Source organism: Ranitomeya imitator, chromosome 9 (assembly GCF_032444005.1).
Source record: "Ranitomeya imitator isolate aRanImi1 chromosome 9, aRanImi1.pri, whole genome shotgun sequence".
Taxonomy (NCBI): domain Eukaryota; kingdom Metazoa; phylum Chordata; class Amphibia; order Anura; family Dendrobatidae; genus Ranitomeya; species Ranitomeya imitator.
Window position 1 is genome coordinate 103159358 of NC_091290.1, and position 24657 is coordinate 103184014.

Sequence of the window (24657 nt, forward strand, 5' to 3'; positions counted from 1 at the left end):
ATGCTGCTCCCAGGGCTGTGTGACGTCACTGTGAAGGAGCTGTTCCCACTCCTGCTTATAATGGCGGCGATTGGCGCCAAAATACAGGCCCAGGGGTGGGTGGAGGAGGGAGGACAAGGACTGCTGCTGCTTTAATGTCCCGCAAGCCTCTGCTCTTCACCTGCGTCCGGCAGGGTTGGCACGGAGGAGGTGAGAGTGAGGGGACGATAGGGACGGGCGGCGTGGTAGTCTCCCCTAAGTGAGTGGCCCGGACCGCCGTAACCTCTGTGCGCTGCTTGCTGCTGGGGTGCGGGCGGTCTCCCCCTGCGCCGCCACTGTTCCACGACTCACTGGACCTGCCGCTCAGCTCCATGACCACTCCGGGGCTCTGCAGTGTGCCGCTCCGCCGCTGCAGGGGCTCCTTCACTGCCGGGCTGCAGAAGGGATCAATGATGGCGCCGTCCGGCTGTTGCGCTGCCTGCTCCTGCCGGCGCCTTCTCTGTGGGGTAACTCTCTCGGCGCTGGATTTAGGCTGTGTCAGTTTGGAGACTCCCTGGGCTCACAATTCCCAGGTTCCCAGGGGTTTGGACGCGGTTTTGGGGTCCCCAAGTATAAAAATCCGGGGAGCTTGTGTCACCCACGTCTGCTCCACTCGAGCTCCAGGCCATGCCCCCCCATCCGTTCACCTTTTCTGTGTTGCACAAAGACACAGTGTTGGGAACCAAAGATCTCAAATTTGGACTAATCAGACCAAAGCACACATTTCCACTGGTCTAATGTCCATTCCTTGTTTTCTTTACCCCAAACATGTCTCTTATGCTTGTCCTTAACAGTGGTTTCCTAGCAGCTATTTTACCATGAAGGCCTGCTGCACAAAGTTGTTGTAGAGATGTGTCAGCTGCTTGAACTCTGTGTGACATTGAGCTGGTCTCTGAGCAGCTGTTAACCTGCGATTTCTGAGGCTAGTGACTTGCATAAACTTATCCTCAGAAGCAGAGGTGACTCTTGGTCTTCCTTTCCTGGGGCGATCCTCAAGTGAGCCAGTTTCTTTGTGGCGCTTAATGGTTTTTGCCACTGCACTTGGGGACACTTTCAAAATTTGCCCAATTTTTGGGACTGATTGACCTTCATTTCTTAAAGTAATGATGGCCACTCGTTTTTCTTTACTTAGAATTTGTATTATGGTAAGAAAAAAAACAGCTAACAGTCTATTCAATAGGACTATCAGCTGTGTATCCACCAGACTTCTGCACAACACAATGGATGGTCCCAACCCCATTTGTAAGGCAAGAAATCCCACTTATTAAACCTGACAGGGCACACCTGTGAAGTGAAAACCATTCCCAGTGACTACCTCTTGAAGCTCATCAAGAGAATGCCAAGAGTGTGCAAAGCAGTCATCAAAGCAAAAGGTGGCTACTTTGATGAACCTAGAATATAAGACAATTTTAGTGGTTTCACACTTTTTTGTTAAAGGGAACCTGTCACCCCCCTCAGGCGTTTGTAACTAAAAGAGCCACCTTGTGCAGCACAAATACTGCATTCTGACAAGGTGGCTCTTTTAGTTATGCTCCCTGCACATGCTGAAATAAATATTTATACTGTAAAATGTGCCCCCTCATACCGTGAAACCGTCCCGGAGGCGGGACTTTCCTTCCTAATCAGACGCAGCACAGCAGTCACTCCAAGCCTGTGCGCGCCAGACGCCACCTCCTCTTGCTGCATTATCATCCCCGGTGCCTGCGCTGTAAGTACGAAGGGCAGCGCAACTGCGAATGCACCCCCCAAAAAAACGTACTGCCCAGGCGCCGGGGTCGATAATGCAGCAAGAGGAGGCGGCACCCACAGGCCCGGAGTGACGGCTGTGCTGCGTCTGATTAGGAAGGAAAGTCCCGCCTCTGGGATGGTTTCATGGCATGAGTGGGCACATTTTATAAACGTTTATTTCAGCGTGTGCAGGCATTATAACTAAAAGAGCCACCTTGTCAGAATGCAGCATTTGTGCTGCACAAGGTGGCTCTATTAGTAACAAACGCCTGAGGGGGTGACAGGTTCCCTTTAAGTATATAATTCCACATGTGTCAATTCATAGTTTTGATGCCTTCAGTGTGAATGTACAATTTTCATAGTCATGAAAATATAGAAAAATCTTTAAATGAGAACATGTGTCCAAACTTTTGGTCTGTACTGCAAGCCATTCGTCACATATGAACTGAATCAACTATACATGGATCGGTGCACAGGCTGCCATTGTTCTTTGTAGCACAGGTCCTGTTTACACAGCATGATGAGCTGCCGAAAACAGTGACCTTCTGCACAAACCAAAAAGATATTTAGCTTAAATCCACCAATGTGTTTCAGAGAATAATATTCCTGGCTACTATCAGGCAGTGATTCATGCTGCCCAAGACTATACAAACATGTACATACATGGTGTCAGCACACTGCAACAAATGAATACATGAACTCTAATCTTGCTGGAAACGTGAAGGTACTTAGTGAAAGTTTTTTGATCAAAGTGTGCAAAAGCCATCCAACCACGTCAAGGTGACCTTTTAATATGGATTGTAGCTAGCCACTAAGTGTCCTGACCAGGCCTCATGTGAATGCTGAGTGAGAAGGAAATCAGGCATAGCTTGCAATTAAAACAGTGTGCGAGATAAATGGTTGAATCAGAGTGCCGAGCCCTGAAGGGGGCCACAACATAAATCACCTGAAAATTTCCCCATAAAATGATTTCACTTGATGAACAAACACGCATGTGATTGACAGCCTGTTAATACAGCCAATTATTGGAAACAAAGGTTGCAAGGGAACACTCATTCCCGATTGATCAATGCAAAGGCATCCTTCGTGAAAATTCTCACGGTGCTCGCGTTGATCTCACTGAGGGTCACTGCAGTTCATGGGGCTTCTAACAGTGGAGGTCAGAAATGCAGCTTCAATGGCAGGTGGGGAACTCTGAAGCTGTGCTCGCAGTACCTCATTCTGCCGTGGTGTTCAGGCTGGGCGGTCGCATAATGGCACAGTCCAGGTTGTAAACCACATATCGTAGACACAGATTACAGCGTGGGACATCTTCACTTCAGACAGGTGAGGGATATGGTTTTTTTCTTCTTCATCCACACCTTTCCGCTTGACCTTTACCATTCTAGGTCTTAGATGCAACCCTTTATAGCGGCGCATAGACAATGTACAAACAAACATCCCACAGGGATCTTACTAGAGTACGGTATATTTGATTCCCTTTTTTGTTTTCCTTTTAATCTATTTTTCCTTTATTTAGGCAATTCTTTTATGTTAAATAAAAAATAAAGACCGAATAAATTTTTCAATTGATTTTTTTTCATCTCTTATACTTGATCTCTTATTCCATTTTACTTTTTTCTCCTCCTCCCCTCTCCTTAGTTTCCCTTCCCCTTTTCTCATATGGCCCAATATAAATCCTGGAAATCTTCTGATATACAAATATACCCTTAGGTATGAAGGTAATATGTGCATGCACCTCATTTATTTAGGTTCGGTCTTCTCGTTCGGATGCACACATTTTGGTTTTTCTAGTTTTTTTACTTTTAGATATTTCATATCAACTATATGAATAGGATCTCTTCATACCTAAGGAATCCCATGCTGCCATTTCATGGATATTTTTCAGTTTGTGTGATATGTCTAATATATTATGACTAAACGCTTCACTTTTCCAAACAGTATGGATTTGGGTTAGTGCATTTCTGGTTTTCTTATGTATATTTTTGGTTTTTTAGCTTACGTTTACATATTCTCTTGATAAAAGGCAAAGTAGCTGAAATGTTGGGATAAATTATCTTGTTTGTCACATGTTGGTTTGAACCCATCATTTTTAGTGATACTTCTATGCCGGAGGTTCTCCATATATATGGAAATGAAGTGCAGACATTACCCATATTCCTAAAAACAGTTTATGCACAATATATCTCATTATGTTATTTGTGCAGGTCAGCCACTTACCTTGTATATTTCTGAAAACTGATTTCCTTAGGGATGGAGAGCGGCAGGATGACAAATAGGCACAGGAGGCTTATGGCTACCCTTTCGTCTGCATACCACGGTCGGAGGCTTGACCCCATGTTGTTAATTGTCCCATTCACGTGAAGGGAGTCACATACTGTGTAGAATCAGAATTTATTACACATAGGGCCATATCATGCTGCGTAGATTGTACTTTAAACCATAACTTACATTTCTCCAACTGATCCTCCACCACACGGAGAAAAGCTACAGAGATCATGAAGAGGTTGAATATGAAACAGATTCCACACAGTTTTCCGATGGCTGGCCCACAAACATCTCTAACCACACCTTGATATGTAGTATGATTGCTCAGGGATGAGGCATATCCAAGAATTACCAACCCACTGATCAAGAAGATGAGGGAACCCTAAGAAGGACGGGAAAGGATTATGGAACAGGGTTTGTCAAATTAATGTCTATTATGTGGGTTATGCAAGAAGCAATATGACATCGGTTACAATCACCATTCACCAAATACAATCAAGTTTTAAAAATAAAAAATGATATTGATAAAAATACATGACATGGAACATATTTGCATGTCCAAGTGAGAACATTGCAGCAATATTTGCCTCCACATTTTGTTATGCTCCAATCTTCTGATTGATCTGAATAAACAGGAGATCCATTATGTTGCATACATTTAGTGAAAAGGAATCAAATCTATCTAAAAAGGGAATCTGTCAGTATATCCACCCTTCCAAGCTGTATATATGGGCATGCAGGTCTTTGACAGAAAATATGAAGGTGTTGATAAATTTATAGATCTGTTGCGGCATTCCAGAGAAATGGGCATTTTTAATCAAATTCAAATAAGGCGTTACGTGCTGTGGGTGTAACAGCACTCCTGCAGCCTCTACTCCCTAAAAAGGTTTGCCTGCCCAGTCCCAGACTCCTCAGCTTGATAGATATCTCACTTTTTGATTTCCTTGCCTGGCAATATGCATCAGAAGCCAAAAGGGCTTGTGATGCTGGGTAAACAACCTCAGAAGGCCATGGCTTGGGAAGTGCTCTGACATACCCAATTTGCATATGAGTAGAAAAGCTGATTTTTTTTTTAATGCAGCAACAGATAAAACATATAAAAGGTGTTGATGTATAGGTAATTTCAAAGAGCTGCAAGTTTATATTGTCATATCGCGACCGAGACTTACTCCTGCAACATATGAGCCTTTGTATTATTTCTGCAGACAGCGCTATGATGCAAGAGACATTTGAACCAGAAGCTTGACGATTAAGGCTCTGTCCAGCCACTTAGATTTGTGCAGCTGGAATCTGTAGTACCATCCAATCAGATAGTATGGGTGTATGTGCAGCGCCCCAGGGTCCTGGTCGTTGCAGTAATGTCATCCTCCTCTAGGGGGGAGTGATGTTACGTTTGAAGGCAATAAAGGAGATCTCTTTATCAGGTATCACAAAACATGCAACACACTTCACACTCCAGTCCACCAGGGGGAGCTATGCTCCTATTTATTAGGGCACTCTTCACAATTAGTTAAAACTGGTGGTCTGGATAGGAAGTTAGGCAGAAGCTGGCTGGGTTTAACCCAGTGAGCTGCTATCTGAGCTCCGCTCAGGTAGGGGGTCCCTGACAGGGGTGGGATCCTGTCAGAGGCCTAGACAGAAGGCCACGGAGCTGCGCCTGCCCCACGTGCAGCAGGATCCTAAGAAAAAGACACGGACAAAGAATTGCATTGTAGAGAGTGAACGAGGGACCAACAGTCCTTTATGCCTTGCTCCAGAGACCGGCAGGACAGCTAATTCCACGTTACCTGTCCACCCTATACCCAGGAGGCACGGTGGCAACTTGTGGGGGCTGGGGCGTGCTAGAGTCCCTGTAAAAAGTCTCAGGCCACCAGTCATACGGGTTTGTCCTATCCATCCGGGGGACAGAGACATAACATCTAGAACATCTACAACCGTTGTGAGGACCTTACGAGAAGCTCAGCAGTAAGGTACTACAACATCCAGGCACTAGAGGAAGGCTACCGATTTCCACCTGGATAAGGGGACTATGGATTTGCCTCCAAACCGACCGGACTCTGCCTGCCCTGTGATCTGGTGCTCTGGACTGTGGATGCTGAAGCCTTCAGTAATGGTAAAGAGACTGCAACCTTGTGTCCTCGTTCTTCACTGCGCCTTACACCATTCACCATCTACACACCGGGAAGCCCTGGGGACACACCAACTGTGGGAAGGTATACCATCTAGCTGCAATAAAATCACCCCAGCGGACCTCTAAGCAGCGTCGGTCACCCTGGCCGAATACCACAGGTGGCGTCATGAACATTTCCCCTTTAAAGACCTTCCCCTTTCACAACGGTCCTCACGAGGGCCACGGACCGGTTCAGCCACCGTGACATCCCCCTTGAGAACCGAAGGACCCAGTACCGAGTACCCCTAGCCCTATGGGGGCGATCCATATGTACTGTCCAGCTGGAGTCATCAGCTCCCTGCCTCAGCCTATTGGAGAGTACCACACAAAGTCAAACAGGCTTTATTGGCAGGACCAAAATACATTTGGTGTTGCCAAAGCAAGGAAAATAGATGTGACAGGGGAGGGGGCACAATTCGGGAAATAGTCCATTTGGGTGTTTTAAGTTCCTCTCAGCTTATGATATACTAGATGGTGGCCCAATTCTAACGCATCAGGTTTTTTAGAATATGCATGTCCACGTAGTATATAGCACAGCCCACGTAGTATATTGCCCAGCCACATAGTATCTTGCCCAGCCACGTAGTATACTGCCCAGTGACGCAGTATACAGCACAGTGCCACGTAGTATATTGCAAAGCGATGTAGTATACTGTATAGCCACGTAGTATATTGCCCAGCTATGAAGTATATTGCCCAGTCACATAGTATACAGCACAGAGTCATGTAGTATATTGCCCAGTTACGTAGTATATTGCCCATCCACGTATGTCACAGGTTAAAAAAAAAACCATATACTCACCTTCTGAGGGCCAGTTGTAGTTCGATCACATGACTGACGTCATGGCAGGTCCTTGTCGAGCAGGACCTGTGAGGACGTCGCGGTCACATGACCGTGATGTCATGGCAGGACCTTCTTGCGCAAGGCACGCAGGGCCTGTGATGACGTCGCGGTCACATGACCGTGACGTCATGGCAGGTCCTTCTCCCATACCACCGGAACCTGCCGCTTGCATGGAGCGGTCACCGGAGCATAGCCAGAAGCGGGAAAGGTGGCGGAAGGGGAGTATATAATGATTTTTTATTATTTTTAACATTAGATGTTTTTACTATTGATGCTGCATAGGCAGCATCAATAGTAAAAACTTGGTCACACAGGGTTAATAGCGACGGTAATGGAGTGAGTTACCCGCGGCATAACACGGTCCGTTACCGCTGGCATTAACCCTGTGTGAGCAGTTACTGCGGGGAGTATGGAGCGGGCGCTGACTGGAGGGGAGGGACTAATTGGACTGGGGCCGTCGCTGATTGGTTGCGGCAGCCATGACAGGCAGCTGGCGAGACCAATCAGTGACTTGGATTCCATGACAGACAGAGGCCGTGACCAATGAATATCCGTTACAGACAGAAGGACAGACAGAAAGACGGAAGTGACCCTTAGACAATTATATAGTAGATGGTGACGTATTGGGCAGCAATCTCCACTGTTGATTTCTCTTCTCCCAGTAGGATGCAGAGTTTCCTCTCCTCGACCATCCATGGATGTGAAGTCTGGGTTGTGATTGGAAAGTCTCTGGAAGTGGGAGGCCCTCACTGCTGAGTATTTGTTGCAGTAAAGCAAGAAGTGCGCCTCATCCTCCAGTGCCCCCTGCTGGCACAGTTCTCCCGTGGCTTGTATGTGTCTGTGCTGCCCTGTTTCTACCTCTAGACTGGGCACTCAGTCTGTATAGAATCAGGGTCTGCCTGTCTTGGGGGTGATGTAACTTTCCAGATATGGGACCAGAGTATAGTCCCTCTGCAGTGACCGTTAGATTGTGAGTTTCTGGGAGTTCTCTAATTCACTCTTCCAACCCTCTATATATTGCATCTTGCAGCTCTCTGAGATCTTCTTTATTTTAACTTTTGTCAGGGTGTGTTGCGGACTTTGGTGGGACTGGCTGCCGGGGTTCGTGGCTTGCTCTGGGCTTTGGCTCAGTAGGGGTTTACGATTGTAGGAGCTGGGGTTGCTGCCCTGTATGTGCGCCTGGTGTGATAGTAAATTATACTAACAGGTACGCTGGATGCAGTGACGCGCAGGAGGTATAAAAAGAGCTAACAGGTTTTTTCTTTTTAGAAGGAATTATTATAACAGTTTATACTCCATGCAGGGAGAGGGATAATGAGGAAATCTAGGTGAACAAAACGTAGGCAATTATAAAGCAATAATATAAGTTCAAATAACAGGTCAACTAATCAGTCTGCAGTTCCCAGACGGAGGAGGACGGAAAATCCCACGATGGCGCCATAGGTGACGAGAGAAGTCTCTGAACTGATCCTGGAGAAAGGTGAAGCACTCTCTTTATGGCAGTGACATATCCTTCCTGGCTTTTCTATGGGTAGTCTTGTAGCCCAGGAACAAGGAACTGCTTGAGTGGTCTGTGACACTGCGATAGGTGTACTCAGTACTGGAGCGGAGGTCGCGGTCACGCTGCTTGCTTCAGCGTGCACCGGCTGGAGGGCACTGTGTCGCACGCCATCAGCAGTCAGTGGAATAGACCGGCTTGTCCTAGTAAAGTCGGAGGCAACAGAAGTAATTGCCTCTGAAGGCACACAGTCCACATGCATGGGGGGGATGAGAGAGTGCAACACGGGCCTGGTTGTTGGAGTCGGTCTGTGGAGAGGGAGTCAACCTTCTCCTGTAACACACAGTGTCTTCCCACCAAAAGCCCCGTCCTGGCACGCGTTCTCCCTTTTATCTCAGACCCTCCCCCTTCAGTCAGGTGCAAAGGTCTCTTCCAGTCAGAAAGTACATCCCCTGGCAACAATGGTGACAGCCCCGACAGTTCTGGCCCTGACATGAGATATATCAGTAGCCCGGTCTATCTCCCTACATTAGCACCTACACCCTACCAAATCATCCAGCTTACTGCTGGAAGCTGCCAGATATAGTCTTGCGCTTCCGATTTGGTTCCGCCTGTTAGTTCCTTGTTTCATTGCTCCCTATTTTGTACTTGTCTTATGTTTTCTGACTGTTCTTATGGATCCGTATTTTGTCCTTTATGCAACTTCTCAGCTTTGACCTTGCTTGGATACCATTCCTGCCACTGGTTCTCGTTTCTGGATTGCAGCCCTTCTATAGGTAAGCAATTCACTGGGCCCCGTTGTAAGTCCAGATCCCTGTATAGGGAGTTAAAGGTGTCAGGTTTATCTGGAACATACCAGTCGAAATGGCTTGTGCAAAGTCGGTCCTAAGTAGCTTTTTTGAGCTCATGGTCTCAGACAGATGTTACACATACAGCGCTGACAAAAATTAGTACGGCACCCCAGGGTCCTGGTCATCACAGTGGTATGGCTTTCCTCTTGGGGAGAGTGATACTACGTTTGGAGGCAATGAAGGAGAATTCTTTGTCAGGTAACACAATGCATGCAACATTTTCACACTCCAGACCAGAAGGGGGAGCTCTAAGCCTGTTTAAGGTGAACTCCCCTATAAGAACATCCTGATCTGGAGGGAAAGGAGTTCAGTTCCTGTCAGAGAGACAGAGGGAAAGGAAGCATAGGAGCTGTGTAGCCTAAAGTGCTGCAGTTCCTAGGAAACAGACGGATAGAAAGCTGAACAGATTGCAGAGAGCATAAAGGAAGTCAGAGCAAAGGAGAGGCTATCAGAGGGAGACCAGCCAGGAGCAGGCCGCCTCCTTCTGAGGCGCAGAAATCCGGTAGCTGGGATAACGAGGGAGTAAGGAACTCTACGCTTTACTTCAGAGACCGGCAGGACAGCTATTTCCACGTTACCTGTCCAACCTATACCCAGGAGGCACGGTGGCAACTCTCAGAGGCTGGGGCATGCTAGAGTCCCTATAAACCGCCTCAAGCCACCGGTCATACGGGTCTGTCCTATCCTATCCGGGGGACAGAGAGAGACATAAGGTCCTCACAACTGTTGTAGATGTTATGAGAAGCTTAGCAGTAAGGGTCTACAACAATGCAGTGCAAAGGAAGGCTACCGATTTCCACCTGGACAAGGGGACTCTGGACTTGCCTCCAAACCGGCCGGACTCTGCCTGCCCTGTGATCTGTTGCTCTGGACTGTGGATGCTGAAGTCTTCAGTAAATGTAAAGATACTGCAGCCTTGTGTCCTCGTTATTCACTGCGCCTTTCACCATCTACACACTGGGAAGCCCTGGGGACATACTTCACCTGTGGGAAGGTATACCATCTAGCTGCCATAACATCACCCCAGCGGACCCCTTAAAGCAGCGTCGGTCACTCTGACCGAATACCACAGGTGGCATCATGAACATTCCCCTTGAAGACATCTCCCTTTTACACAGACGTCCCAGGGCAACGGACCGGATCAGCCACTGTGACATCCCCCTGTGAACCTGCAGGACCCAGTACCGAATACCCCTAGCCCTGACGGGGCGATTCATTAAGAGACCACAATATCAAAACCCTGTGATGGGCAGCCCAGTCTCCAGACCTGAACCCTTCTGGTATGTAATCAAGAGGATGATGGATAGTCACAAGCCATCAAACAAAGAAGAACTGATTAAATTTTTGCGTCAGAAGCAGTGTGAAAGACTGGTGGAAAGCATGCCAAAACGCATTTGGTGATTAAAAATCATGGTTATTCCACAAAATATTGATTTCTGAACTCTTCCTAGTATTGCTGTTTCTAAATGATTATGAACGTGTTTTGTTTTACTTGCATTATTTGAGGTCTGAAAGCACTGGGTTTTGTTTTGTTTTTTGTTTTTTAGTTAATTTTGACCATTTCTCCTTTTCAGAAAAAAAACCCACAAAATTTATTACATGGAAATTCAGAAACATGTCAGAAGTTTATAGAATAAAAGTACTATTTACATTTTACTCAAAAATATACCTATAAAGAGAAAAATCAGACAAACTGAACAATTTGCAGTGGTCTAATTTTTTTTCCAGAGCTGTATGTGTGTTTTTGTGGGGTTGATCTTACTTAGATTCCCTTTCTTCTGAAGAGAAGAAGTGTTCACTTTGCAAGAAAAACCTTATATGTACTAGGTTTTCAGTTCTCTAGTTGCGTTTCATTCTGGTTGTCATGGTTAAATGGGTATAAAAAGTTCTTCGTCCTAATACACTTTTCTTTCTTTCAATTTTCTTTTTATTGAAGAAAAAAAGAATCACAATTGAACAGGAATTGAAAAATAGCCAGAGGAAGTTTCAAACATTAGGTATCCAATGGGACAATAACAAAAGTCCAACAAAATGTGGGGATACGATAAATTTGAAGAACTGGAAAAGGATTCTGGATCAAACTTTGACATAGATTCAGAAGAAAGGGAAACTAGCAAAGGTGATTAGAGAAACAGTGGAAACATTAGAAACATGAGTAAAGTTTTAAGATAGGAATAGAAAGATTGAGAGGGTTATAGGAAAGAGGTAAGAAAGGGGAGGGAGAGGGAGCTGAAGGGGGGGCTTGGAGGAGGGAGGGGGGAGGGGGGAAAAAGGACCGATGGTGGAGTTGAAATTAAAAGATGAAGTCGAGAATGATAATGAGGGGGGGCTCGGCATATAGGATCTGATGGGTTGAGGTGGATTCAGGTATCCTCCGGTAATGTTGATAAGAAGTCAGGACTGGAGCGGAAGGTAATCCACGGTTTCCAGGTAAGTCTAAACGAGGTGAGGGATTCTTGTGTATTGGCAACTAACTCAGCAGTGTGGTATAGAAGGTCAATTTTATCTAGTACTTGTTTTTTGGTGGGTGTGAGAGTAGATTTCCAGAAAGTGGGGATTAGATATTTCCCGACTGCTATTATGTTGCTTGCTAGTTTCGAGGCCAGGGAATTCTCGGGCCATAGGGGTTGGTTAAGGAGAGTAGATTGAGGAAGTAAGAGAGTGTTTTGATCTAGCACCTTAGAGATTACGTTCGAGACCATTTGCCAAAAGGGGACAATTTTTGGGCAAGACCACCAGATGTGCAGATAGGAGCCTGAGTCTGAACGGCATCTCCAGCACAGATCGGGAGTGGAGGGGTGCCAATGATGGAGTTGGGTTGGAGTGCGGTACCACCTAGATATTACCTTATATGAGTTTTCTTGTATTTTTACGCATTGTGAGGGTCCGTGAGATTTGTTGTAGATAGAGGCAATCTGGTCGTCCGTGAAAGATGGTGAGATCTCTCTCCCAGAGACCTATGAAGGCTCTTTTGACATCGGCGCCGTCCATCAACAGAAGGTTGTAAATTTTTGATAGGACTTTTTTGGGTGGGTTTTTGTGGGCGCACAATTGTTCGAAGGGAGTCAGAGGGCGGAGCAAATCTAACTGTCTTTTGTGCTTATGGCAGTAATCTTTTAATCTTTTGTAGTGAAGAAAAGAAATATTTAATTGTGGGTTCGAGGCCTGGAATTCAGCGAGGCTCATTAGGGACCCGTCGATAAAAAGAGTGTCAAGTGGTATAGGAGAGTTAAAGTCACTGGTGGAGCTGGGGGGATCTTTAGGTAATTTAAAGGGGATGGGTCCCGCGATGTCTTGTATCGTCAGAATTGGGGAGGTAGGCGGGGTTAATTTGGGAAATTCTGTTCTCCAAATTTTGAGAATAGCGGTTGTAATTTCGTTGAGTAGCAGTTGGTCTAGGTTTGTGTGGTTATACAGAAGGGCTAATGTCCTAAGGGGAATAGGGGCTAGATGTTCTTCAATTGGTATCCACACTTTTTCTGAAGGATTTCTAATCCAAGCTACTACTCTAGTGAGCATCGCTGCTCGGTAGTATTTGAAGATATCCGGGGCCCCCATTCCTCCTTTTGACTTCGGCATGGCAAGAGAATTGGCATTGATTCGTGGGCGTTTGCCATTCCAGATGTAGTTAATGAAAAAAGAGTTTATCTTCGATAGATAGTGCTTTGGGATGTAGATGGGGAGCATCTGGAATAAATATAAGAATTTGGGTAAGATAATACTTTTCAAGAGGTTTTTTCTGCCCATCCAAGATAGGAAGGGGGCTCTCCAGGACTGTACCGTGGAGGTAGCTTGTTTCAACAGGGGGATGATATTAAGTTCCAGAAGCTCCCCCGTGGATCTCCCGATCTTAATCCCTAGGTTGGTGATGAAACTCGAGGGCCATTTGAAGGGGTATAGTTTTTTTAATTTGTCTATAGCGGGGTTGGGGATATTAATGCTGAGAGCTTCCGATTTAGTAATGTTGATTTTGTAATTAGAAAGCTTCCCGTATAGGTCTAATATGCGGACGAAGGCAGGGATGCCCTCCTCGGGATCTGATAGGAATACCAAGAGATCATCAGCGAACGCTGCAGATTTATGGTGAAAACTACCTATCTGGATTCCCTTAATGCCTGGATCTTGTTGGATGCTCTGAATGAGAGGCTCCATGGCCAAGTCCTAATACACTTTTCAAGCTGAGCGAATAGAAGATACGATATGCAATTCTTGTAAAAAGTAATGAGTATGCCGCGTTTTGCAGAACCGAGAGCTAGATATTTTATAAAATATCCATCTATATATCCCCAGATGTAGACTTTGCAACAAAAGCCGCTTTTAATCCAGGCCGCCATTCTTTTTTCATTGGAAACTTCTGCCCTTAAGTGTTCATTTGAATCAAAACTTTCTTTTGTCTCCCAAACGTCATATCTTTTACCCTTTCAATTAGTTTGAGTGATTTGTGAAATGACACTACTCATCCTCCTCTCATTCTCCAGAATGACATTGTACACCAAGCGCGGCCCTAATAGAGAGCCGCTATGAATAATATAAGAATGAGATCGAGCTAGTTAGAGCCATGATATGTTCTTGTATAGAAGGAGCTTTTAAAGAACGGGCAGAAGACTGAGTTATGGAATAAGCAATGGTGAAAGTTTCCATAAATTGGACCCATACGAATACCAGAGTTATGAAGTGATTTGAGATACATATCTCACTAATAAATCTCGCCTAAGTCTATGGACAGCTGTGGCAAACCAACAGCAGAAATGCTGCAGGTATAATTACAGATGGTGATTTGCAAAGAGTTAAGTCCATGGTGACAACTGCCTAATAGATTGAACTCTGCGCCATGTCAAATCCACTGAAATTGACACATGTGAATTCTTCATAACATTTTTGTTATGTTGGCTTTATGAGGGCTTGTGTTTTTGCAGGACAAGTTGTACTTTTGAACGACACAAACCAGGGATTCAAGCTTGAGGAGGATAATTTGCATATTCCAGGTGCCTTCTGGGAAAAGCGAAGAGTCTCCCTCAGCAAGAAGATCGTTGGGTACAGCCGGGACCAGCTGCTTGGAAAGCATCACCAAACCGCGCGCCTTACGGCGCGCAAATTTTTGCCTGTAGAACATTATTGCAAGAAAGCTTGGCTGAGTAGATTACACAAGAAGGAAAACACAAAGCAAGTCAGCAGGATCTGGGAGCAACATGGCAGATGTGACAACCTACATGGTGAGCTGCAGCATGTGCTACATGTTCACAGATCGACCAGAAGAAGAATCCAATTTCACCTGTCAGAAGTGTAGACTAGGGTTGAGCGAAACGGGTCGAAAATATTCAAAAGTCGCTGACTTTTGGCAAAGTCGGGTTTCATGAAACCCGACCCGACCCCTGTGTGGGGTCGGCCATGAAGTCGGCGATCTTTTGAATCTAGAATCGGAATTCCGATACCGATTCCCGATATGTTTATATCGGGAATTGGTATCGGAATTCAGATTTAAGTGTAAAATAAAGAATTAAAATAAAAAATATCGCAATACTTACCCTCTGACGCGCCCTGGCACCAACCGGGAACCTTCCTTCCTTAGAAACAGCCTTCCAGGACCTTGCGGTGACGTCGCGGCTTGTGATTGGCCACGCGGCCGCCCATGTGACCGCTCACGCGACCAATCACAAGCCGTGACATCACCGAAGGTCCTGGAAGGGCTGATTCTTAGGAAGGAAGGCTGCCGGAAAGAAGCAGGGCGCGTCTGAGGGTGAGTATATACCTAATAGGAATATAATCACCCTCGGACGCGCCCTGCTTCTTTCCGGCAGCCTTCCTTCCTAAGAATCAGCCCTTCCAGGACCTTCGGTGACGTCGCGGTGACATCGCGGCTTGTGATTGGTCGCGCGAGCGGTCACATGGGCGGCCGCGCGGCCAATCACAAGCCGCGACGTCACCGCGAACGTCACCGCAAGGTCCTGGAAGGCTGTTTCTAAGGAAGGAAGGTTGGTTCCCGGTTGGTACCAGGGCGCGTCAGAGGGTAAGTATTGCGATATTTTTTATTTTAATTCTTTATTTTACACTAAAATATGGATCGCAGGGCCTGAAGGAGAGTTTCCGCTCCTTCAGACCCTGGGAACCATGGAAACCCAATGCATTGCATTGGGTTTTGGGTTTCGTCCGACCCCGACTTTTTTATAGGATCGGCCGATTTCACTTGACCCGACTTGAAAAAGTCGGGTTTCGTGAAACCCGACCCGATCCTATAAAAGTAAAGGTCGCTCAACCCTAGTGTAGACTAGTGGCCCTTTTAGAAGAAAAGGTGCGGGGTCTGGAAGAAAGAATAGCAACTTTGAAACTCATCAAAGAGAATGAAGACTTCCTAGACAGAACAGAAGCATCTCTACTGGTCACAGAAGGTGAAAAAAGTGTCAGAGAACCTCCAAAAGCAAATAAGTGGAAGCATGTGACCAAAAGAAGCAAGAAGACCATGGAGAAATCACCAACCACACAACTGAGGAACCGATATCAAATCTTTGTAGAGGATGAAGATGGCACACCTAAGGATGAAGCAATACCAGCAAGCAAAGAAGAAAAGGGCACACAGCAACAAGTGACAGCAAAAAGTACAGCCAAGAAGCAACTAAGAGTGGTGGTGGTGGGAGACTCACTACTGAGAGGCACAGAAGCAGCCATCTGCAGACCGGACATAACCGAAAGAGAAGTATGCTGCCTTCCAGGTGCGATGATCAAGGATGTGACCGATAGGATACCAAAGCTCTTCAGCTCCTAGGACGTCCACCCATTTCTTCTGATACATGTTGGCACCAATGACACGGCAAGGAAGGACCTACCGACAATCTGCAAGGACTTTGAAGAGTTGGGGAAGAAAGTAAAGGAACTGGATGCACAGGTAGTTTTTTCTTCTATCCTTCCAGTAGACGGGAATGGCACCAGGAGATGGAACAGGAACCTTGATGCGAACAACTGGCTAAGACGATGGTGCAGACAACAAGGATTCGGATTCCTGGACCACGGTGTGAATTGCTTGTACGATGGACTCCTCGCCAGAGACGGACTACACCTCAACAAACCTGGGAAACACACATTCGCCAGAAGACTCGCTACACTCATCAGGAGGGCGTTAAACTAGAAGAAGAGGGGACGGGAAGAAAAACATTAGACTCGAACAAAGAAGACCCAGGAAACCATACTCCGAAGGGAGGTAAGAACATTTCTAAAACAATCCACAACGAGGAGATTGGAACAAAACAAAATCCTCTAAACTGCATGCTCGCAAACGCCAGAAGCCTGACAAACAAGATGGAAGAACTAGAAGCAGAAATATCTACAGGTAACTTTGACATAGTGGGAATAACCGAGACATGGTTAGATGAAAGCTATGACTGGGCAGTTAACTTACAGGGTTACAGTCTGTTTAGAAAGGACCGTAAAAATCGGAGAGGAGGAGGTGTTTGTCTCTATGTAAAGTCTTGTTTAAAGTCCACTTTAAGGGAGGATATTAGCGAAGGGAATGAGGATGTCGCGTCCATATGGGTCGAAATTCATGGAGGGAAAAATGGTAACAAAATTCTCATTGGGGTCTGTTACAAACCCCCAAATATAACAGAAACCATGGAAAGTCTAATTCTAAACAGATAGCTGAAGCTGCAACCCATAATGAGGTCCTAGTTATGGGGGACTTTAACTACCCGGATATTAACTGGGAAACAGAAACCTGTGAAACCCATAAAGGCAACAGGTTTCTGCTAATAACCAAGAAAAATTATCTTTCACAATTGGTGCAGAATCCAACCAGAGGAGCAGCACTTTTAGACCTAATACTATCTAATAGACCTGACAGAATAACAAATCTGCAGGTGGTCGGGCATCTAGGAAATAGCGACCACAATATTGTACAGTTTCACCTGTCTTTTACTAGGGGGACTTGTCAGGGAGTCACAAACACACTGAACTTTAGGAAGGCAAAGTTTGACCAGCTTAGAGATGCCCTTAATCTGGTAGACTGGGACAATATCCTCAGAAATAAGAATACAGATAATAAATGGGAAATGTTTAAGAACATCCTAAATAAATAGGCACTGTAAGCGGTTTATACCTTGTGGGAATAAAAGGACTAGAAATAGGAAAAACCCAATGTGGCTAAACAAAGAAGTAAGACAGGCAATTAACAGTAAAAAGAAAGCATTTGCACTACTAAAGCAGGATGGCACCATTGAAGCTCTAAAAAACTATAGGGAGAAAAATACTTTATCTAAAAAACTAATTAAAGCTGCCAAAAAGGAAACAGAAGCACATTGCTGAGGAGAGTAAAGGCCCCGTCACACATAGCGAGATCGCTAGCGAGATCGCTGCTGAGTCACAAGTTTTGTGACGCAACAGCGATCTCGCTATGTGTGACACGTACCAGCGATCAGGCCCCTGTTGTGAGATCGCTGGTCGTGTCGGAATGGCCTGGGCCATTTTTTGATCGTTGAGGTCCCGCTGACATCGCTGAATCGGCGTGTGTGACGCCGATTCAGCGATGTCTTCGCTGGTAACCAGGGTAAACATCGGGTAACTAAGCGCAGGGCCGCCGGGCAGCCGGAAAGCAGAGCGGTGACGTCACCGCTCTTCTTTCCGGCCGCTGTGCTCACAGCCAGACCAGAGAAGCAGAGCGCCGGGGACAGACAGCGGTAGGTAAGTATGTAGCATTTTTTTTTTTTTTACTTTAACGATGGTAACCAGGGTAAACATCGGGTTACTAAGCGCGGCCCTGCGCTTAGTTACCCGATGTTTACCCTGGTTACCGGGGACCTCGGGATCGTTGATTGCTGGAGAGCTCCGGATCATTGTCGGTATCGCTGCAGCGTCGCTATGTGTGACGGGGCCTTAAAACTAATCCCAAACTGTTCTTCAACTATATCAATAGTAAAAGAATAAAAACTGAAAATGTAGGCCCCTTAAAAAATAGTGAGGAAAGAATGGTTGTAGATGACGAGGAAAAAGCTAACATATTAAACACCTTCTTCTCCACGGTATTCACGGTGGAAAATGAAATGCTAGGTGAAATCCCAAGAAACAATGAAAACCCTATATTAAGGGTCACCAATCTAACCCAAGAAGAGGTGCGAAACCGGCTAAATAAGATTAAAATAGATAAATCTCCGGGTCCGGATGGCATACACCCACGAGTACAAAGAGAGCTAAGTAATGTAATAGATAAACCATTATTTCCTATTTTTAGGGACTCTATAGCGACGGGGTCTGTTCCGCAGGACTGGCGCATAGCAAATGTGGTGCCAATATTCAAAAAGGGCTCTAAAAGTGAACCTGGAAATTATAGGCCAGTAAGTCTAACCTCTATTGTTGGTAAAATATTTGAAGGGTTTCTGAGGGATGTTATTCTGGATTATCTCAATGAGAATAACTGTTTAACTCCATATCAGCATGGGTTTATGAGAAATCGCTCCTGTCAAACCAATCTAATCAGTTTTTATGAAGAGGTAAGCTATAGGCTGGACCACGGTGAGTGATTGGATGTGGTATATCTCGATTTTTCCAAAGCGTTTGATACCGTGCCGCACAAGAGGTTGGTACACAAAATGAGAATGCTTGGTCTGGGGGAAAATGTGCGTAAATGGGTTAGTAACTGGCTTAGTGATAGAAAGCAGAGGGTGGTTATAAATGGTATAGTCTCTAACTGGGTCGCTGTGACCAGTGGGGTACCGCAGGGGTCAGTATTGGGACCTGTTCTCTTCAACATATTCATTAATGATATGGTAGAAGGTTTACACAGTAAAATATCGATATTTGCAGATGATACAAAACTATGTAAAGCAGTTAATACAAGAGAAGATAGTATTCTGCTACAGATGGATCTGGATAAGTTGGAAACTTGGGCTGAAAGGTGGCAGATGAGGTTTAACAATGATAAATGTAAGGTTATACACATGGGAAGAAGGAATCAATATCACCATTACACACTGAATGGGAAACCACTGGGTAAATCTGACAGGGAGAAGGACTTGGGGATCCTAGTTAATGATAAACTTACCTGGAGCAGCCAGTGCCAGGCAGCAGCTGCCAAGGCAAACAGGATCATGGGGTGCATTAAAAGAGGTCTGGATACACATGATGAGAGCATTATACTGCCTCTGTACAAATCCCTAGTTAGACCGCACATGGAGTACTGTGTCCAGTTTTGGGCACCGGTGCTCAGGAAGGATATAATGGAACTAGAGAGAGTACAAAGGAGGGCAACAAAATTAATAAAGGGGATGGGAGAACTACAATACCCAGATAGATTAGTGAAATTAGGATTATTTAGTCTAGAAAAAAGACGACTGAGGGGCAATCTAATAACCATGTATAAGTATATAAGGGGACAATACAAATATCTCGCTGAGGATCTGTTTATACCAAGGAAGGTGATGGGCACAAGGGGGCATTCTTTGCGTCTGGAGGAGAGAAGGTTTTTCCACCAACATAGAAGAGGATTCTTTACTGTTAGGGCAGTGAGAATCTGGAATTGCTTGCCTGAGGAGGTAGTGATGGCGAACTCAGTCGAGGGGTTCAAGAGAGGCCTGGATGTCTTCCTGGAGCAGAACAATATTGTATCATACAATTATTAGGTTCTGTAGAAGGACGTAGATCTGGGGATTTTTTATGATGGAATATAGGCTGAACTGGATGGACAAATGTCTTTTTTCGGCCTTACTAACTATGTTACTATGTAATTGGTTTTAACATATCGTGGACTGGAAAATGTAGAAAAAAAAACAAAAACATTCCAAGTGCAGTGACATTTTGCAAATATAATGCAATTCCACATTTTTTTTTTACCATGTTTACTAAATTCTAGAACTTACCGGCCATTAGGATTCTCCAGGGCATTATGAGTTTGTTGACACCAAACATGTTCTATTTTAACTTAAGTGGTGAAGGAAAAAAATAAGTAAATAAAAAAAAATTAAAAAAAAGCCACTTTCCGAGACCTGAAGGGTCTCTATTTTTCATGATCTGGAAATAGGCGAGGGCTTATTTTTTTGTGTGCCGTGCTGACATTTTTATTGATACCATTTTGGTGTAGAATGTGGATTTGATCTGATCTTGTGATTGCTCGTTATTGCATTTTATGTCAATCTAGCGGCAACAAGTAAAAAAACATAATTCTGGCGTTTTGAGTTGTATTCTCATTATGCCATTTAGTGATTGGATAAATTCTTTTTTATATTGATAGATCGGGAGATTCTGAACGCGGCTGTACCAATTATCTGTCTATTTGATTTTTTTATTTTATTTTGAATGGGGCGAAGGGGAAGGGGCGATTTGAATTTTATAATTTTAACTAGCTCAAGAGCCCGGCGTTGCCTGGGCATAGTAAATATCTGTGGTTAGTTATAGCACGTCACTTCTCTTATTTTCCCATCACGCCTCTCATTTTCCCAATCACATCTTTAATTTTCCCCCTCATATCTCTCATTTTCTCCCTCACTCCTCTCATTCCTGCCTAACACTTGTCTTTTCGACCTCACATCTGTCATTTTCCGATCACTACACTATTTTCCCTCACTCCTCTCATTTTGCACTCACACCTTTTCATTTTCACCTCACACCTCTCATTTTCACCTCAGTATATACGTTTGTCATCTCCCTTATATATAGTATATACCTGTATGTCATCTCCTGTATATAGTATATACCTGTATGTCATCTCCCCTGTATATAGTATATACCTGTATGTCATCTCCTCCTATTTATAGTATATACCTGTATGTCATCTCCTCCTATATATAGTATATACCTGTATGTCATCTCCTCCTATATATAGTATATACGTGTATGTCATCTCCTCCTATATATAGTATATACCTGTATGTCATCTCCCCTGTATATAGTATATACCTGTATGTCATCTCCTCCTATTTATAGTATATACCTGTGTGTCATCTCCCCTGTATATAGTATATATCTGTGCGTCATCTCCTCCTGTATATAGTACATACCTGTATGTCATCTCCTCCTGTATATAGTATATACCTGTATGTCATCTCCTCCTGTATATAGTATATACCTGTAGGTAATCTGCTCCTGTATATAGTATATACCTGTGTGTCATCTCCTCCTGTATATAGTATATACCTGTATGTCATCTCCTCCTGTATATAGTATGTACCTGTATGTCATCTCCTCCTTTATATAGTATATACCTGTGTGTCATCTCTCCTGTATATAGTATATATCTGTGTGATCTCCTGTATTAGACCTCGTTAACACGTTATTTGCTCAGTATTTTTACCTCAGTATTTGTAAGATAAATTGGCAGCCTGATAAATCCCGAGCCAACAGGAAGCCCTCCCCCTGGCAGTATATATTAGCTCACACATACACATAATAGACAGGTTATGTGACTGACAGCTGCCGTATTTCCTATATGGTACATTTGTTGCTCTTGTAGTTTGTCTGCTTATTAATCAGAATTTTATTTTTGAAGGCTAATACCAGACTTGTGTGTGTTTTAGGGCGAGTTTCGTTTGTCAAGTTGTGTGTGTTGAGTTGTGTGTGGCGACATGCATGTAGCGACTTTTGTGAGCTGAGTTTTGTGTGGCAGCATGCGTGTAGCAACTTTTTGTGTGTCGAGTTGCATGTGACAGGTTAGTGTAGCAAGTTGTGTGCAGCAAGTTTTGCGCATGGTGAGTTTTATGTCTGGTGCCTTTTGAGTATGTGCAAGTTTTGTGTGAGGCAACTTTTGCATGTGTTGCAAATTTTGTGCATGTGGCAATTTTTCCGCATGTGCAAGTTTTGCGTGTGGCGAGTTTTCCATGAGGTGAGTTTTGCACTTGTGACGAGTTTTGCGTGTGGTGAGTTTTGAGCGGCGACTTGTGTTTCGACTTTTATGTGGCGAGGTTGGTGTATGTGTGGTGAAATGTGTGCTGAGGGTGGTATATGTGTTCAAGCACGTGGTAGTGTGTGGCGCATTTTGTGTGTGTGTGTTCATATCCTTGTGTGTGGTGAGTATCCCATGTCGGGGCCCCACCTTAGCAACTATACGGTATATACTCTTTGGCGCCATCGCTCTCACTCTTTAAGTCCCCCTTGTTCACATTTGGCAGCTGTCAATTTGCCTCCAACACTTTTCCTTTCACTTTTCCCCATTATGTAGATAGGGGAAAAATAGTTTGGTGAATTGGAAAGCGCGGAGTTAAAATTTCACCTCACAACATAGCCTATGACGCTCTCAGGGTCCAGACGTGTGACTGTGCAAAATTTTGTTTCTGTAGCTGCGACGATTCCAACACTTTTCCTTTCACTTTTTTCCCCATTATGTAGATAGGGGCAAAATTGTTTGGCGAATTGGAACGCGCGGGGTTAAAATTTCGCCTCACAATATAGCCTATGACGCTCTCAGGGTCCAGACGTGTGACTGTGCCAAATTTTGTGGCTGTAGCTGCGACGGTGCAGATGCCAATCCTGGACATACATACACACACACACACACACACACACACACACACACACACACTCAGCTTTATATAGTAGATTTTTTTTAAATTTTTGCATGATTCATGGGAGACTAGAAGCAGAATTACTTTGATTGCTTCTGTTACACCCATGTGATGATCAGATCGCCTGTGTGTAGCAGAAATGCTCACTTGCTATGAGCGTCGACCACAGGGTGGCGCTCAAAACAATCTAGCAAGGACAACCCTAGAGGTCTGCTGCAGACCTCTTTGTCATGCCGACGCATCGGTGACCCACAATCATGTGACAGGGGTCACCAATGGGCGGGATTAGCAATGTGCTTCGGTTAAGAGCAAATGAAATACTGCTGTCAGATTAACTAGTTACAGTAAGTCTCGCTGTCAAACAGCCGCAGATGGATCAGGATTCCACCCGCAGCTGTAGCGGGCATATATCAGCTGTATAGATCAGCTTTCATATGCCCGGAAAGGTGCAGGCTTAGTGCTGGAGCCCACACCAAGCAGGGGGCGTCCGCCGGCATAGGCATACTATTGTGCCCAATGTCGCAAAGGGGTTAAGCAGAATGCTCTAGGCATTTTTCCCCTGTAAGCTTTTTTCATGTAGGATAAATTGCAAGTCACAAGTTGTTGGGGGAAAAAAAAAAAGTCTTCATTACTTACTGGTAACAGGATTTTTTGGAGGCCATGACAGCTCCATGAGAGAGGGGATCCACCCTTAAAGGACAGGAAGCCTACAGCCATAAAAGGGCGCCACCTCACACCTGCATAAGTTGGATTACAGAGCACAAGAGGACCTCCAAGATTAGTGGCACATTATACATTGTTTTGGACACCAATAATTTCTCACACATGATTATATACAACTAAAAGAAGTGCTCGACATACGTGAAGGGAGAGACTATAAGGGCGCTGTCATGGGTTCCGAAAAATCCAGTTACCAGTAATACTTTATTTGGTCTCCCATAGCAGCACCACAAGAGAATTACAGAAAGGTAAGAAAATTAGGGAGAGATCACAGCTTAAAGCACCCTTCTCCCAAATGGGAGATCGGAGGAGTCACGAACATCAAGCCTACAATGCTAATAAAACATGGAAGGAGAAGACCATGTAGCCACCTTGCATATCTGCTAAAGCGACACCTCTGATCTCTCTGCCCAGGAAGCTGCCACGGCCTGTGTAGAGTGAGCTTTCAGACCTTCCAGATCTGCCTTACCACTTGTTGGATAAGCTAACAAAATGGCTTCCTTGATCCATCTAGCTAAAGTGCATTTTGAAATCTAAAGCACCTTCCTAGCCCCCTGAAAGGACAAATAAGGAATTATCCCTTTTCCCAGGATTAGTAACTGACTAGGCATCATTTGACATTAGTGAGTGGAGCTTCTCTTCCTGCGGTGCGGAATATGTTGGCGCTATATAAATAAAATTATATTATTCTGATTCCCAGGGTTGGCACAGAAGGAAAAACGAACCATCTCCTGCAATCTGTGACATTTGGAGGCTACTTTTGGTAGTTAAGATCCAGCTTCAAGATAATCTTTTTTTTTATATAGCAGTAACATATTCCGCAACGCTTTACAGGTTGCACACATTATCATCGCTGTCCCCAATGGGGCTCACAATCTAGAATCCCTATCATTATGTTTTTGGAATGTGGGAGGAAACCTGAGAACCTGGAGGAAACCCACGAGAACACGGGAAGAACATACAAATTCCTTAGTGCGATTTGAACCCAGGACCCCAGCGCTGCAAGGCTGCAGTGCTATCCACTGAGCCACCATGCTGCCCCAAGGTATCGTGGAGGATAGGGTTATATGGTGAAAGTCACTAAC

At 44.8% G+C, this 24657-nt stretch overlaps 1 protein-coding gene across 1 annotated transcript in view; it reads right to left on the reverse strand.

The window, feature by feature from the left end:
* SLC38A8 (solute carrier family 38 member 8) overlaps positions 1 to 24657 on the reverse strand; it is a 99784-nt gene that overhangs the window by 41525 nt on the left and 33602 nt on the right. Inside the window, exons 2-3 of the mRNA XM_069740428.1 lie at positions 4198 to 4396; positions 3967 to 4123 (exon numbers count right to left, since the gene is read on the reverse strand). Of these exons, the coding sequence (XP_069596529.1) occupies positions 3967 to 4123; positions 4198 to 4396 (356 nt within the window). The remainder of the gene's footprint in view (positions 1 to 3966; positions 4124 to 4197; positions 4397 to 24657) is intronic.